General features: G+C 41.2%; 1 protein-coding gene across 1 annotated transcript in view; it reads left to right on the forward strand.

Annotated features, from left to right (window-relative positions):
- LOC131248917 (thiosulfate/3-mercaptopyruvate sulfurtransferase 1, mitochondrial-like) overlaps positions 1–15,225 on the forward strand; it is a 91,243-nt gene that overhangs the window by 28,761 nt on the left and 47,257 nt on the right. The window contains exons 5-6 of the mRNA XM_058249439.1: positions 13,506–13,630; positions 14,376–14,538. Of these exons, the coding sequence (XP_058105422.1) occupies positions 13,506–13,630; positions 14,376–14,538 (288 nt within the window). The remainder of the gene's footprint in view (positions 1–13,505; positions 13,631–14,375; positions 14,539–15,225) is intronic.

A 15,225-nucleotide genomic window follows, 5' to 3' on the forward strand; every position in this document is an offset into this window, starting at 1 on the left:
CCGAGTTCGAGCTGAGGTCAGCTAGTGGCCGAGCCGAGTCGAGCTGTGCCAAGCTCGACTCATGTACACCTCTACAAAGCAAGATATCCTAACCTCTATCGAGACTGTCCCCGGGGGGGGGGGGTGTTTTGGAAACCGTCAGTCCGTCTTTATCACAACGTGATTTCCAAGTCCTGGGAATCTCTTCGACATTTGGTGGTTGCGATAACTAAGGTGCGAAGATTTTTAGGATCAGGGAATGGCTTCATGACTCTTGTCGGCTACCGCTGGAGCTGTATTCGCTCAAATCAATCGGATTCAATGAAGTATGGTTCTATTTGAGGCTTGGGAATTTCTTTGACATCCGATGGTCGTGATAACTAGGGGCAAAGATTTCGCAAATCAAGGAATGGCTTGATGACTCTTGTCAGCTGTTGCCGGAGCTATATTCGCCCAAACCGATCGGATTCAATGAAGTATGTTTTTGTTTAAGGTCGGAGGGGAAGGTGGATCTTCTAGTTATGGCAAGAGAATTACATAGAGATGGCCCTATTATGCAAAGTTGGAGATGAATATTCTTTGTTTAAGTATGAAGAGGCATGGTTTTTCTTTTGAGGGATCCCACTTGAGTTCTGTTTTAGAGATTTCTACGTCGTAATAGCTTCTTGTTTAGGTGAATTGTTGTTGTTGGACCCTCTAATGGAGAACGGGGCGGAGTTGGGGGTGGCCAGAGTGCAAATCAGGAGAAAGAAAGGGCAATAAGTTCTAGATTCTATTACGGCAATCATTGGGGAAAGAAGAGTGTAATGTAGGTGCAACAGGAGGAGTTGGAGGGTCGCAACTTCATTGGGGAGCATTTTGGAGCTTGCGGGAGGCGAAAGGAGAGTTCGAAAGCCATGGATTCTGGCGTTTTGTCAATGACGAAGCACGATGTTGATGCTCCGCTGGAGCTCCAGTGTTTAAACTTGACTCGTGGATGATCCCGAGTGGAGGGCGAAAGGTTGGTGGAGTCAGAGAAATGTTGTGGGAGACGTGCGGTGATTAGTATGTTTCGGGAGCACGAGACGTCACGAGCTCTACACCGAACCAGGAGTGTGAAAGCAATTCAGGTCTTGACCTCGTCTGATCCAACATATCTGCGCCTAAGCTAGCAATTCTACCTACGATCAAAGGGACACATGGCATGTGGAGATGCTTAGGGGGGACACATGTTGAAAGGAAAATGGCGATTGTGTCGTCCTACCCATCCTCCCTTTATGGTGCGGAATTGGTAGGCAATGATTTATATGATACTTACACGTGGAAAGATGAGACTTTGTCATTGGCAAATGAATGGTTCAACGACGCGGCACACATGGCACATGTCTCAGAGTCATTGGCCTTAGTCGGCTCCTCATCTCGCATGTCAGCTAAGGAAACTTGTGCGAAATCTTTTTAACTTCTCCACGTGTTCCGAGACTACTCTTGTGTGAGGACATCCCAACTCTTTCTTATAAGAGAAGGCCCTCCTTTAAATCTCTGAAGGCTATATCTTCTTTGGAACTCTCCCACAGCGCAAGGCGTGGGGATCATGAGCGATCCAAGTCTCTGGAGGAAGGTGTTTTGGTGAGGTTCTCATAGGGAAGGGTTCAAGACCAGACCGGTGTTAGCCCAACCCTAGGCTTTGGTGGTTCAAAAGGTGAAGGGGGTGGAATTGATGCCGAGCTTCGAGATTCGGTTGAATCAGAGGTTGGTGAGTTGTTGTTGGTAGTAGGACCTCAGGAAGATCTTCTGGAAGAAGCCATTGTTGTTACTTCTTTGCGTGCAAAAAAGGTTAGAGAAGGTTCGACCCCCGCATGTATGTATAATGGGGAAACGCTCGTTCCAAGTTCCCAATCTTAGGTAAGTAAGGGGATGATCACAGGGGAGAAATTTCAGTGGACAAAGGATGTTCTTGTCAGAGTCGGGGGGCTGATGGGTACGTCTTACAGAACACGGGATGAGGACGTATATGAGTTCTACCAATTCGTGCAAGCTAAGGCAGTGCATTGTCAACAATCTAGCCAGATGCTGGAGCCTAAGAAATCCCCAAAGGGTTGGAGAGAGTCGATGAACTTGGAGTGTTCCATTAATTATGAATCTAAAGGAAAATGAAGCGGAGTGAAAGGGCAAGACCGGGCAAAGGGTGTGATCAATGATCATCATGTCTTGGAACGTTAGAGGGTTGGGGAGTAGTTCCAAGAGAGCTCAGGTTAAAAAGCTTTGCAAGAGGATGAAAGTTGACATTATCATTGTGCACGAATCTAAATTGCAAGCAGCTGACAGAGGTACAATAAATTCTACTTGGGGAATTAAAAAATGATGATTGGGTTTCTCTTAATGCTTTGGGAGCAGCTGTGGGAATTTTGGTTTTCTTGGAAATCTGATGTTTAGAAAAAGATCGACTCTCTGCGGATATTTTTCCCTTTCAGTCTTGCTACATGATGTCTTCGGGATTTCAGTGGGTGTTTTTTGCGCCTAGATAGATTCTTACTTTCAACAGATTGAATCGAGAAGTTCCCCCTTGTAAATCAACGGGGTCTTTCGAGAGTGGCCTCGGATCACCGACCCATCATCCTCGAGGTCGTTGAAGAAGATTGGGGCCCCAAACTGTTCAAATTTGAGGCGACTTGGCTAGAGGTGGAAGGCTTAGAATAGTTAGTGACAGAATGGTGGTCCTCCTTTGCGATTGATGGCTATGCCAGATTTAGAATTTTTAGAAAGCTAAATTTGTTAAAAGAGAAGATTAGAGTGTGGAAGAAAGAAGCCCTAGGTAGGAGGGAGGAAGAATTCGATAAACTAGCGGAAGAAATCCAAGAGCTTGATTTGCTCGAAGGGGAGGTGGTTTATCTCCTGAAGATAGATCGAAAAGGGTGGATATTTCCCTCGTTTTTGCGAATTAGGCCAAAGATGAGGAAATTAAGTGACGTAAGAGATCAAGGGCAGTGTGGTTGAAAGCAGGTGATAAAAATACACGGTTCTTCCACAACATAGCCAGTGCCCAGCCGCTCGTCAACAAGATCTCATCCCTCATGGTTGATGGAGCTCCTACGATGAATAGAGACAAAATTTGTGATGCAATTGTTTCCTTCCACAAGCACTTTCTGTTTGAAGATCGATGGGAAAGGCCAAAACTGGACGATTTAGAGTTTAATTCGATGTCTCCTCAACTGGCTTACGAGCTTAGATAGACATTCACAAAAGAGGAGGTGAAAGTAAATATTGGCTTGATGTGTGGGGATAAAGCTCTAGACCCAGACAGATTCCCATTTCTTTTCTTTCAGAAAATTTGGCATGTTGTTAAGAAGGATATTATGGATTTTTTGGAGTTTTGGGAAAGGAGTCACCTCTCTAGTGAATTGGGAGCCTTTCTGTTGTTCTTATCCTTAAAAGTCGATGGGGCCGAGCATTTGAAAGATTTCAAGCCGATCAGTCTAATCGGGAGTCTATACAAGTTTCTGTTGAAGATCCTTAGGCAAGACTTAGGGCGGCCCTGCCTTCAGCAATTTCAAGAGAATTAGGAGGCTTTTGTAGCAGGCATGCAAATTTTGGATAGCGCCTTAGTGGCCCAAAAGAGTATCGACTCAAGATTTAGGGACAAGAAAGCATGCTTAGTGATGTAGGACCAATGCATGAACTCAAATAATGTGAGAGATCAATCAACAAATTTAAATTAATTAATGAAAACTACAAATCTTGCTACCATCATCGCTAATGTCAAGATTGTAAGAGGAAAACATCCATAGTTTACACCTAAGTTGCCAAGCATACTCCTACAAAGACCATTAAACATGAGAAACTAGGATCTAATGGATGTATAAACATCCAAATAGCATATAGTTAGGCCTATTGTAAAGGGGAATGTCTAATACTACCTAGGGTTTACTAGATTTGGGTGTGGGTGAAGGTAGGGTTTGGAAAGTTTCAGGAAAAAGGTGAAATTAAGGTTAAAGTGGGGAATTGAATAAAGAGATTAAAGGATTTAGGTATTAGGATGTGAGAATTAGGGTTTTGGATTAGGAAAATTATGGATTTTAAGTTTGAAGGATTTGAAGATCCAGGGTTTGGGAAATTGGGAGATTTGGGATTTTAGGGTTAGGGATTTTGGACAAGGGAAGATGGGGCTTTGGAGGGAATGTTCAAAGATGCGAGGGGGAATAAAGATGTGGCTGTACGGACCAGCCCATGGGCTCGCACGTGTGGAGTCCAATTGGCTAGGGTTTAGTTCGTAACCTTGGAGTTTTGAGGAAAAATGATACGGAAGAAGAAAGGAAGGTATTGGGATAGGTTTTGGATGGTTTGGGATGAAAAGCTAAAGAGATTTCAACCAAATACCTTGCAAAGAAGAACTCAAAGGGATAGTTGAGAACCTTGCGCCCTCATTGATGGAAGGCCAATCTCTCTTCGAAATCATATGGAAGATTTCTTCACATCTCATTAAGAATGGAAAATAAAGTATTTTCTTCTTCTTCTTCTTTTTTTTCTTCTTCTTATTATTTTATATGAGCAAAACACCATTGAGGAGTTTCAACAACCCCCCCCCCCCCCTTTATATAATCTCAAGAAAATTTGAAAATTGCAAAATATACCATATTTTATGACTTTTAACATAATAACACTAGTCTAATGAAAAAGCATATAAAACCACTCACTCATAAAGTGTCTAAAGCATAAATCCAACATAGACTAGATCCTAAAACATGTCTTATGATGAAAAGAACGGTCCACAATAAATGGCCTGATAATGTAATCCATGTGATCCAACAACCTAATCGTCACATCCCTAAAATCCAACGATCCAAATTGCTCCCTAAAGTAACCCATGTGCATTTTCCCAGTGTAGGGTCTTCCGATGCTTGCACATGCAGTATGGGGTCTTCAACAAGGATATTTGCCTTGTCACAGAGAAACCGGGGCCGCCTCCTCTGATATGCACGGTAAGGCATACATGACGTGATGCCCTTATCAACTCTCCTTGACTGAGAAGAGTTCGCCTCTGACGGACTAAAACTCTCATAATGCTCTAGGATGTCGAGATCTAAAGTCTGCCGCTCTGGCTCTATAATCCATGTTCTATCTGAAACCGGCCTGTGCTTCCACTTGACGAGGAATTTATGAAATCCCCACTTGCACATCCAGTATATCTTCGACTCTTTCACTTCGAGCAGACAAGGCGGGTAAGGGTGGCGAAGGTTGGGATGATGGGTTAGGTAGAGGCCATTGGTTAGGAACTGGATCATGGTCTGTGGGAGGGTCTGAAAATGGATCCAAAGGCGAAGTAGTAGGACCCTTGTATAGTATTAGACCTTCCACTTGCCATGGGAATTAGCTCTACTTTTATTGTGGAAGATCTAGTATACAAGGGTCTTGCTACTTCGCCTTCTGATCCATTTTCAGACCCTCCCACAGATTATGATATAATCCCTAACCTATAGCCTATACCTGACCCATCATCTCGGACTTGGCTACCCTTACCCTCCCTGCTTGCTCAAAGTGAACAAGTCGAAGATATACTGCATGCGCAAGCGGTTTCCACTTGCCATGGGGGATTTCAAAAATTCCTCGTCAAGTAGAAGCACATGTCAATTTCAGATAACACATGGATTACAGAGGCAGAGTTGCGGACTTTGGATGCCAACATCTTGGAACCTTATAGGAGTTGTAGTCCGCCAGAAGCGAACTCTTCTCAGGCGATGAGAGTTGAGGAGGACCTCACATCACGTACGCCTTTGCTTACGTATCAGAGTAGGAGGCGGGCCCCAGTTTCTCTGTGGTTAGGCGAGTATCCGTGTTGAAGACCCTATAGTGCATGTGCGAGCAAGAAGACCCCATACCGGGAACATGCACATGGGTTGCTTTAGGGAGTGATTTGGACCGTTAGATTTGAAGGACGTGATGATCGGGCCGTTGGATCGCATGGATTACATGGTCGAGCCGTTGATTGCAGACCAAACAAGGGCGCAAGGTTCTCAATGGTGTTTTGATAAATAAATAAATAATTAATTTCTTTTCCATTCTTCATGAGATGTGAAGAAGTCTTCAATGTGATTTGGAAGAGAGATTAGTGCAAGGCTGATCTTCCATCAACGAGGGCACGAGGTTTTCACGTATCCCCTTGAGGTCTTCTTTGCAAGGTATTTTGTTGAAATCTCTTTAGATCTTCATCCCAAACTATTTGAAACCTATCCTAACACCTTCATTTCTTCTTCCTTATCATTTTCCCTCAAAACTCCAAGGTTACGGACCAAACCCTAACCGACCGGACCCCATAGGTGTGACTGGGCGAGCCCACGGGCTCGTCTGTACAGCGACATCTCTACTCCCACTTTCATCTTTGAACCTTCCCTCTAAAACCCAGTGTTCGAAATATCGATTCTATCGGCCGATATTTTCGTTATCGGCCCCCAGCGAGACGAAACTCGTCCGATAACTCCCGGAAGATACCAAAAATCCCAAAATCCAGATATCTATATATCGTCGATATCGCACTATATTTTGCGATATTGCTGTTATTATCATCTTTCTCGTGTTTTATTAAGGGATTTATCAAATTTGATGCCTAATTACCTGAAAAAATTGAAAAAATAAAATAATAAAAGTGAAAGGCTTTCAATCCACGTAAGAGGGGATTTTGGTACCGGATCGCTTGATCGAAAGTATAATTTGGTTGGCCATGATCGATAGCGGCACGCCGTGCGAAAAAATCTCAAATTCCCCATTTTTTTCTTCAAACGGATGATATATTGAAATTGTAAAGGTGATTTTGGTGACAAATCAGCAAAAATCCTGGAGTTTTGGAGTTTCGGCGAGAGATTTTGGGGTTTCAGAACCCACTTATTTGAAAAATGGCTTCGGAAGCCCTTTTACAGGGAAGCCACCACCATCCTAGCTTGTGTGGGTACGTGTCGTGCGAAAACGAGCGTTGACGCTACTCGTGCTTTGTACGAAAGGTTTAAACAACATCAAAGTTACATGGGCCCCACAATGATGTATTGATCATATCTACACTATTCATCCATTTGGGGAGATCATTTTAGATCTTGATCCCAAAAATGAGTAATTTCCAAGGCTTAAGTGGATGACGCCACAAATAGCAGTGGGGACAATGATTTTCACCGTTAAAACATTCGTAGGGCCCGCCGTGATGTTTACTTTCCATCCAATTTGTTTATAAGGTCACACGAACCTGGATGAAGAGAAAGAACAAATATCATATTCATCCAAATTTTCTGTGACCCTCAAAAGGTTTCAATGGCTGGCGTTTAATCCCCCACTGATTTTTACAGTGTGGTCCACTTTATTTTTTGATGAGTCTTATTTTTCAGCTCAAGACTTAGTACGAGCTCACCAAGTGGATGGACGGTTTGGATATAACTCATACCTCATAATGGGACCCACAGAACTTGGTGACGTCAACACATAGCTAGTGGTGGTGTGTGGTACACCAGCCAATCCGCTGCCCTTTTACCCTACGAGGTGGACGGTCCTGTTGGGGGCTTTGTGGGTTCCACCTTGATGTCATATGTTTTATCCGTACCGTCCATCTATTTTGGATGATCAGTTTAGGGCATGAGTTGAAAAATGAGTTAGATGCACAGTTCAGGTGGAGCACGCTAAAAAAAGCGGTGATTTAACGGTTAAAATTAAAAACTTCTTTGGCCAATGGTAACATTTATTTGCTATCTAACCACTTTTTAGGGCCCGCTAATTTATCACATAAGATCTAGACAAACAAAAAACCAAATATCAGCTTCATCGAAACTTTTGTGGCCCTAAAATTTTTTAATGGTGGCCATTGAACAACCCTTGCTTTGTGTGGTGTGGTCCGCCTCAATTTTGAATTTATCTCATTTTTAAGCCCACGCCCTAAAATCATTTGCCAAAATGAATTGACGGTGTAGATACACCTTATTACATCAATATGGCCCTATGGTTAGGGTCTCACTCAGTGCCATAGTTAGCCACCATTCGAGGAAGCGGTTTGTGTAGTGGGCGTGGATTCCGGGAAGCTAACTAAACTCTTTTCGGCTTACCTCGATGTATGTATTGCATATCCACGTTGTACAGTTGTTTAGGCTGCTTATTTCATGGCATGGTCCCAAAAAATTAAGTAGATACAAGTTTCAAGTGGACTACACTACAAGAAATAGTGGTCAATGATCTCCCACCATTAAAAACTTCCTAGGTCCACCGTAATGGTTATTAACCATCCAACCTATTGAATTTGCCTTATTGGATCTGCTTTATTTTTTGGATAATGTTCTGAAATGATATGGAAAAACGGATGGACGATGTGGATATTGAATATAGTTGTCTTAGTTGAATCCGACAGCGCATAGCTTAGGACCCTATACAAAGGAAACCTATTATGTGCACTTCTTTTTTGAGACTTTATGATTTAAAAGTGTGCATTAAGGTCTTTTTTAATAATCCCTGAAGTTTCATTGAAAAATTCAACCATTTTCTCAATGTTTCCCAATGTTTCCCAAAAAGTGAGATAAATTATGCGATACAAACGTTATATCCCGTGCGATAACCGATATGTATCTATATCCCAAGGTTGCGATACATTGCGCAATACCGATATTATCTTCCCTTGTCCAAAACCCTAATTCCAATTTTCCAAAATTCCCAAACCCTAGATCTTTAAATCCTTCAATAAACCTAAAATCCCTAATTTCCCTACATCCAAAACCCTAAGTCCCACCTCCTAATACCTATATCCTTTAATCCTTTTATTCAATTCCCCACCTTAACCTTAATTTCACATTTTCCCCCAAACTTTCCTAACCGTACCTTCACCTACACCCAAATCTTGTGAACCCTAGGTAGTATTAGACATTCCCCTTCATAATAGGCCTAGCCCTATGCTATTTGGATGTTTCTACATCCATTAGATCCTAGTTTCTCATGTTTAATGGTATAGTAGGATGATACTTAGCAACTTAGGCTTAAACTATGCATGTTTTCCTCTTAGAATCTTGATATTTGTCATTATGGTAGCCAGATTTGTAGTTTTCATTAATTATTTTAATTTTTTTGATTGATCTCTCACATTATTTGAGTTTATGCATTGGTCCTACATCAAATTTGTGCCCCTGCATCCCACAGGCCACCCCACTCGAGCCCGGTGTGAAAATGGTCATGCATTAATCACCCCCGGTGAGGAGTCTCGAACACGAGACTTCCTGCTCTAATACCACTTTAATGTTGGACCAATGCATGAACTCAAATAATGTGAGAGATCAATCAACAAATTTAAATTAATTTATGAAAACTACAAATCTTTCTACCATCAGAAAAAATGTCAAGATTCTAAGAGGAAAAGATGCATAGTTTACGCCTAAGTTGCCGAGCATAATCTTACAAGACCATTAAACATGAGAAACTATGATCTAATGGATGTAGAAACATCCAAATAGCATACGGTTAGGCCTATTGTAAAGGGGAATGTCTAATACTATCTAGGGTTTACTAGATTTGGGTGTGGGTGAAGGTAGGGTTAGGAAAGTTAGGGGAAAAAAGTTGAAATTAAGGTTAAAGTGGTGAATTGAATAAAGGGATTAAAGGATTTAGGTATTAGGAGGTGGGAATTAGGGTATGGATTTTAGGTTAATTGAAGGATTTGAAGATCTATGGTTTGGAAATTTGGAGAAATTGTGAGATTTGGGATTTTAGGGTTAGGTTTTGGACGAGGGAAGATGGGGTTTTGGAAAGAAGGTTTAAAGATGCAAAGGAGAGTAGAGATGCGGCCGTACGACCAACCCATGGGCTTGCATGTATGGCCGTACAGTCACACGTGTGGGGTCCGGTCGGCTAGGGTTTGGTCCGTAACCTTAAGGTTTTGAGGGAAAATGATAATGGAGAAGAAATGAAGGTTTTGGATGGTTTGGGATGAAGAGCTAAAGAGATTTCAACAAATACCATGCAAAGAAGAACTCAAAGGGATATATTAGAACCTTGCGCCCTTGTTAATGGAAGATCGGCCTAGCACCAATCTCTCTTCCAAATCACATGGAAGACTTCTTCACATCTCATTAAGAATGGAAAAGAAAGAGTATTTTCTTCTTTTTATTGTGAGCAAAATATTCCCCCCCCCCATATAGTCTCAAGAAATTTTGAAACAATTACAAAATAGAACATATTTTATTACTTTTAACCAAAATAAGACTAGTCTAATGAAAAATACATATAAAACCACTCATAAAGTGTCCAAAGTATACATCAAACATAAACTAGATCCTAAAACATATACATGTCCTATGATGAAAAGAATGGTCCACGATCAACGGCTCGATCATGTAATCCATACAATCCAACGGCCTGATCGTCATGTCCCTCAAATCCAACGATCCAAATCGCTCCCCAAAGCAACCCATGTGCATCTTCCCGGTGTGGGGTCTTCCAGATGCTCACAGATGCATTATTGGGTCTTCAACTTGATACTCGCCTAGCCATAGAAATAGCGGGGCCCGCCTCCTTTGATACGTATGCATAGGCGTACGTGATGTGATGTCCTCATCACTTAGTTTGCAAGTTGGATATTGAGAAGGCTAATGACTATGTCAATTGGGGCTTTTTAGATTACATGCTTCATCAGTTGGGCTTCAGTAGGTAGTGGAGGGGATGGATCAAAGCTTGTGTGGAATTTGTGTCGTTTTCTATTTTGTTAAACGGATCACCGAAAGGTTAATTCAAAGCTTTTCGAGGGTTCAGGCAGGGAGACCTTCTATTGCTGTACTTGTTTGTGGTTATCAGGGAAGCCCTTAGTGTCATGTTATCTAAGGGCACTGCGAACAGGTTGATTGGAACTCCAATTAATGATGTGGTTAGACCACTCATCTCTAGTATGCGGACAACATGCTTCTCTTTTGTGACACAAAAGAGGACTATGTGGATAACCTTCGAAAATTTCTGGATTTCTTTGAAGCTGTTTTTTTTTTTTTTTTTTTTTGTGGGGGGGGGGTCATGAATATAGCTCTTCTTAGGAAATGGTTTTGGCGTGGAGGAAGGAAGACTTTAGAGATAGATAATAGCTAGCAAATATGGCACGTAAGCGGGTGGTTGGTTTGTGAGAAGTTCGTTGCTTTATAGAGCGTCAGCTATCTGGAAACTGAACACAAGATCTCTTTTGGGCTTGGAAGCGGAGTTCATATCCATTTTTGGATCGACGTTTAGTGCGACGACCAGGCGCTTCAAGTTCTCTTCTTAAAGAGACCGCTTGGTCATCAATTGTTTGGGCCTTGCCTTGCCAAAGGAATTTGTTGGAGGGTGAGATCGAGGAGCTTGCCAAGCTTTTAGACCTCCTAAAGAATGTCAGGCCTACGATTTTAGAAGATGACATGATGTATTGGTCGAGACATCGGTCTGGTAAGTTCTTAGTTAAGTCCTTCTATGAGCTTATATCGGAGTATCCTTCGCAGTCCGGTCCACTTCATCCGTTCCAATTTTGGTTCTAAGGAGCTCCCCCCACGCGTGGCGGTTTTTGTTTGGCTTCTTGTTCAGAAGAGAATTCTCATTGTTGACAATTTGCAGAGAAGATCTCCAGTTATGTCCATTGTTCGGAGCATCCCTGATTTTATCGAAATATCTCCGATATTATCTTTATCTCTAGCTCGACAATACCGATAGTGTCAGAAATTCCTAGTATCGGCAATGTATCACTAAATATTGCCATTGTATCGCCAATATTTTCGACTATGTAAATTCTAGGTGTCGCTTGTTTCGCCAATGTATCGATATATCCAATGTATCGCCAATATTTTCAACTGTGTAAATTCCAGGTGTCGCTTGTATCACCAGTGTATCGATGATATTTCAATAATATCGCCAATATATTGATGTCGCCAAAAATCTATTTATTAAAAAAATTTCCATTTCAATATTTTTTAATGAGTGCATGGTTTTATGCAATGATTAAATTGTCAATAATATTATCATTAGCACAAGATGGGTGATATCAAGACCTCATTCTTTCGTATCCTTTTCAGCTGTCTACGATTTCTTGGTGAAATAACGTGTGATGTCAATGTTCTGAAGTACTGATGGATGTTTGAATGGAAGGTTGGATGGATAGATGGGATTGATGGGATGGTTGGACTGATTTTTTTTTTACAACAACACGTACTTTAAGCCCCCCACTAAATGGAAAATTATTGTATGCATTCTTTTTGTAATTTTTTTATTCGTAAATATGCAAATATATGTATTTTAGCATCTCCTAAAGCTTCACTGAAAAATTTCACTATATGTCCCATGTTTCCCTGCATTTCTAGTTATCAGCAATATCAATATTGTTTTTGTATCTCCGGCCAGCGAAACTTCTAGAGATACCGATACTCCGAACACTAGTTCTGCCTAATATATGCTTGATGTGCATAGAAAATGGGGAGTCGATCAATCACCTCTTCATCCATTACTCTTTTGCCCGAATAGTCTAGAGCCACTTCCTTAGTTTCATGAAGGTTGATTGGGTAATGCCAATGCCACTCAATGATTTTCTTTGGGTGTGGCATGGGGGAGGAGTTGGTAGATCCGGGATGTCTTCCATTTTGACTGTGTTTTGGTCCTTGTGGGGAGCTAGGAACGGGTGTTGTTTTAGAAATGAGTGCATAGCTGCAGAAAAGATTATTTGTAAAGTTAAAAGTTAAGTGTCGAGTTGGGCAGTTCATGTCAAGGCTGCCACGGGTGGCATTCTTTTCTGATTTCGTTTGGGCTGGGTTGTATTCTTTTTCCACTTCGGCAGCTCTTCAATAAAAGTGTCATTGCCTTTCTTATTTGGGGATTGATTCATAGTTTGTCCATTTATATAGTGAGTTCTTTTATAGCTAAATTCCTCTTAATCCATTTCCTGTTATATTCAGCTTACAACATTACTCTTAGTGCAATTCCTTTGCTAATTTAGAGGTGCAAAGGCTACTTATGAGAGTAGCATTTTGCATCCTATGTTCTCCAAATGCCAATGTGGGTCTTGTGCAGGATCCAGGTTGTTTATCAGGTAGGTCCCATGAGATTTTCATTCCATTGCATATACATAGTGAGGACACCTTGCAGCTTGGATCTCCCATACACATGCAACATTGGCATGTACGACCGCATGTGGAAAGGAGGATATGAAATCCTACTCTTCCGAGTAGCCTTAGCAGCTCTTTCGACTTAAAATGATTTTTTTTTTCTTTTGCTATTTACTGGGGTGATAATCAGCTAGTAATCACCAGTCAATAAGAAAAAGGAAGAGTAAGCTACCCCTTCAAAAAGAAATTGAAAGAAAAAGTCAGCTGCTAAGTTCATCTGCATTGCTAGAACTTATGGATGATGCCTAATATAGATATCACTGATCAATTTTATAGGTTGAATCAATATTAAATAATAGACCTTTTCTTGCTGGAAATCTGTCTACAATCATTTGTCGTTTCGGTAGCTACAGTTCCCATTTTATTGTCCTTGTATCTCCCTTCTATTTGATTTACAGAACATGGGTTATTTTTAACATGAATACTTTGTATCAGTTGCCACACATGTTGCCATCAGAAGAAGCTTTTTCTGCTGCAGTTTCTGCTCTCGGCATCCAAAACAAAGATGGGTTAATCGTTTATGACGGAAAAGGAATATTTAGTGCAGCTCGTGTTTGGTGGTAAGCTGCATATACTTGATATTACAAATTTACAATTGCTAGAGTTTGATTTATAGAAGAGCCAGGTCAGGAAGTAGTTTGACTGCTGGGATGGGATGTGGGATCCTATTTGAAGCACTCTACCACGAATAACTATCGATCAGGCCATCGGATAGGCAGTAGAGATAGGAACTCCTATCTTTGGGGCAGGCTTTCAAGACACAGATGAACTACTCCATCTTGAAAGGGCTTTCCCTCAGGGGCAAAGAGACTGAACTACTAATAGGAGTAGTAAAGGCCGGGAGGAAGTAAAAACTCCATAGAAAAATCCCTTCCCCGGCCGATCTTATCCCATCTCATTATCGGATTAGGAAGAGTGCCCTTCCCATGATAAATGTTACTTTAAGTGTGCCAACATGGCGTGTGCCATAACCGATCAATTTGTCAGGCAGGCCCCACGTTGAGAATGACCTAGCCAGAAATCTACAGTTAGGTGGGCCACACACATAATTTAAATGTGGACTGTTGGTTTTCCTCTTTGATGGTCCAATCTTTTGTACAGGTTTGGCCCACTCAATTATCAGACCAGCCTGATTTTCTGGCTGGAGCATATTCACTGTCTGCTTGCATGATGAAAAGCCTGGATCTTGCACAGTGTGCCATTTTGGCATATGTGGGTGCTTGCAGATGGGAGTTTGCTATTATTCCTTCTTTTTTTTAAAAAAAAAGAGACATTTAACTGATTTCCCAACTTAATTGATGAAAGGATGTTTCGAGTGTTTGGGCATGATAAAGTTTGGGTGCTAGATGGAGGCTTGCCGAGATGGCGTGCTTCGGGATATGATGTTGAATCTAGTGCCTCTGGAGATGCAATTCTGAAAGCTAGTGCTGCCAGTGAAGCGATAGAAAAAGTTTATCAGGGACAAAGTGTAAGTATGTTATTAACCTTTCTGGATGAAATAACATGGATCAATTTCATTAATTTCCTAACCAATTTATTATTATTATGATTTTAAATTTCTTTATGGAACATGAATAATGTTTTATTAGCTTGTCACTTCAAATACTCTACCTAACCATTCATATCATCTAAAAGTGTAAGATTTATTACCAATAAATGAAAATGTCAAGGTTAGACATATTAAGGATAACTTATTAGGTTGTCTTTTTCAGAACATATTCTGAATTAGCGGTGAGGATGGTTTCTCTTAGAATTTGTCTGTGCTCTAGGTATCGACTATACTAGCTGAATTTTGCCTCATAATGACTCTTTTATTCATATAGTTAAGTTTTCTTGAGTAATCTTGCCAATTTAGTGGTCTCCATGGTGTTTTTTTTTTTTTTTGCAAGGTTAGGGGTTTCCATGGTCTGTATGTCCTTTTGATGAATTTGATAGTTTTGGGGGATTTCAGGAATGGTTTTCAAACTTGCTGGCTTAAACCGACTTGTTGGGCATGGAGTTGGGTCATAGCGGACGAGTTAGGGGCGACTCGGCCAAGTCAGTCCCAGTTGCCCACTTCTTAAAATACTTGGGTTGGCAATCATCACCGTAGAAAATGTACGATGTATCGAGTCTCCTATTTTTATCCATCTGGTGCTTGTGGATTGGAGATTCA

This window comes from Magnolia sinica, chromosome 1 (genome assembly GCF_029962835.1).
Source record: "Magnolia sinica isolate HGM2019 chromosome 1, MsV1, whole genome shotgun sequence".
NCBI lineage: Eukaryota > Viridiplantae > Streptophyta > Magnoliopsida > Magnoliales > Magnoliaceae > Magnolia > Magnolia sinica.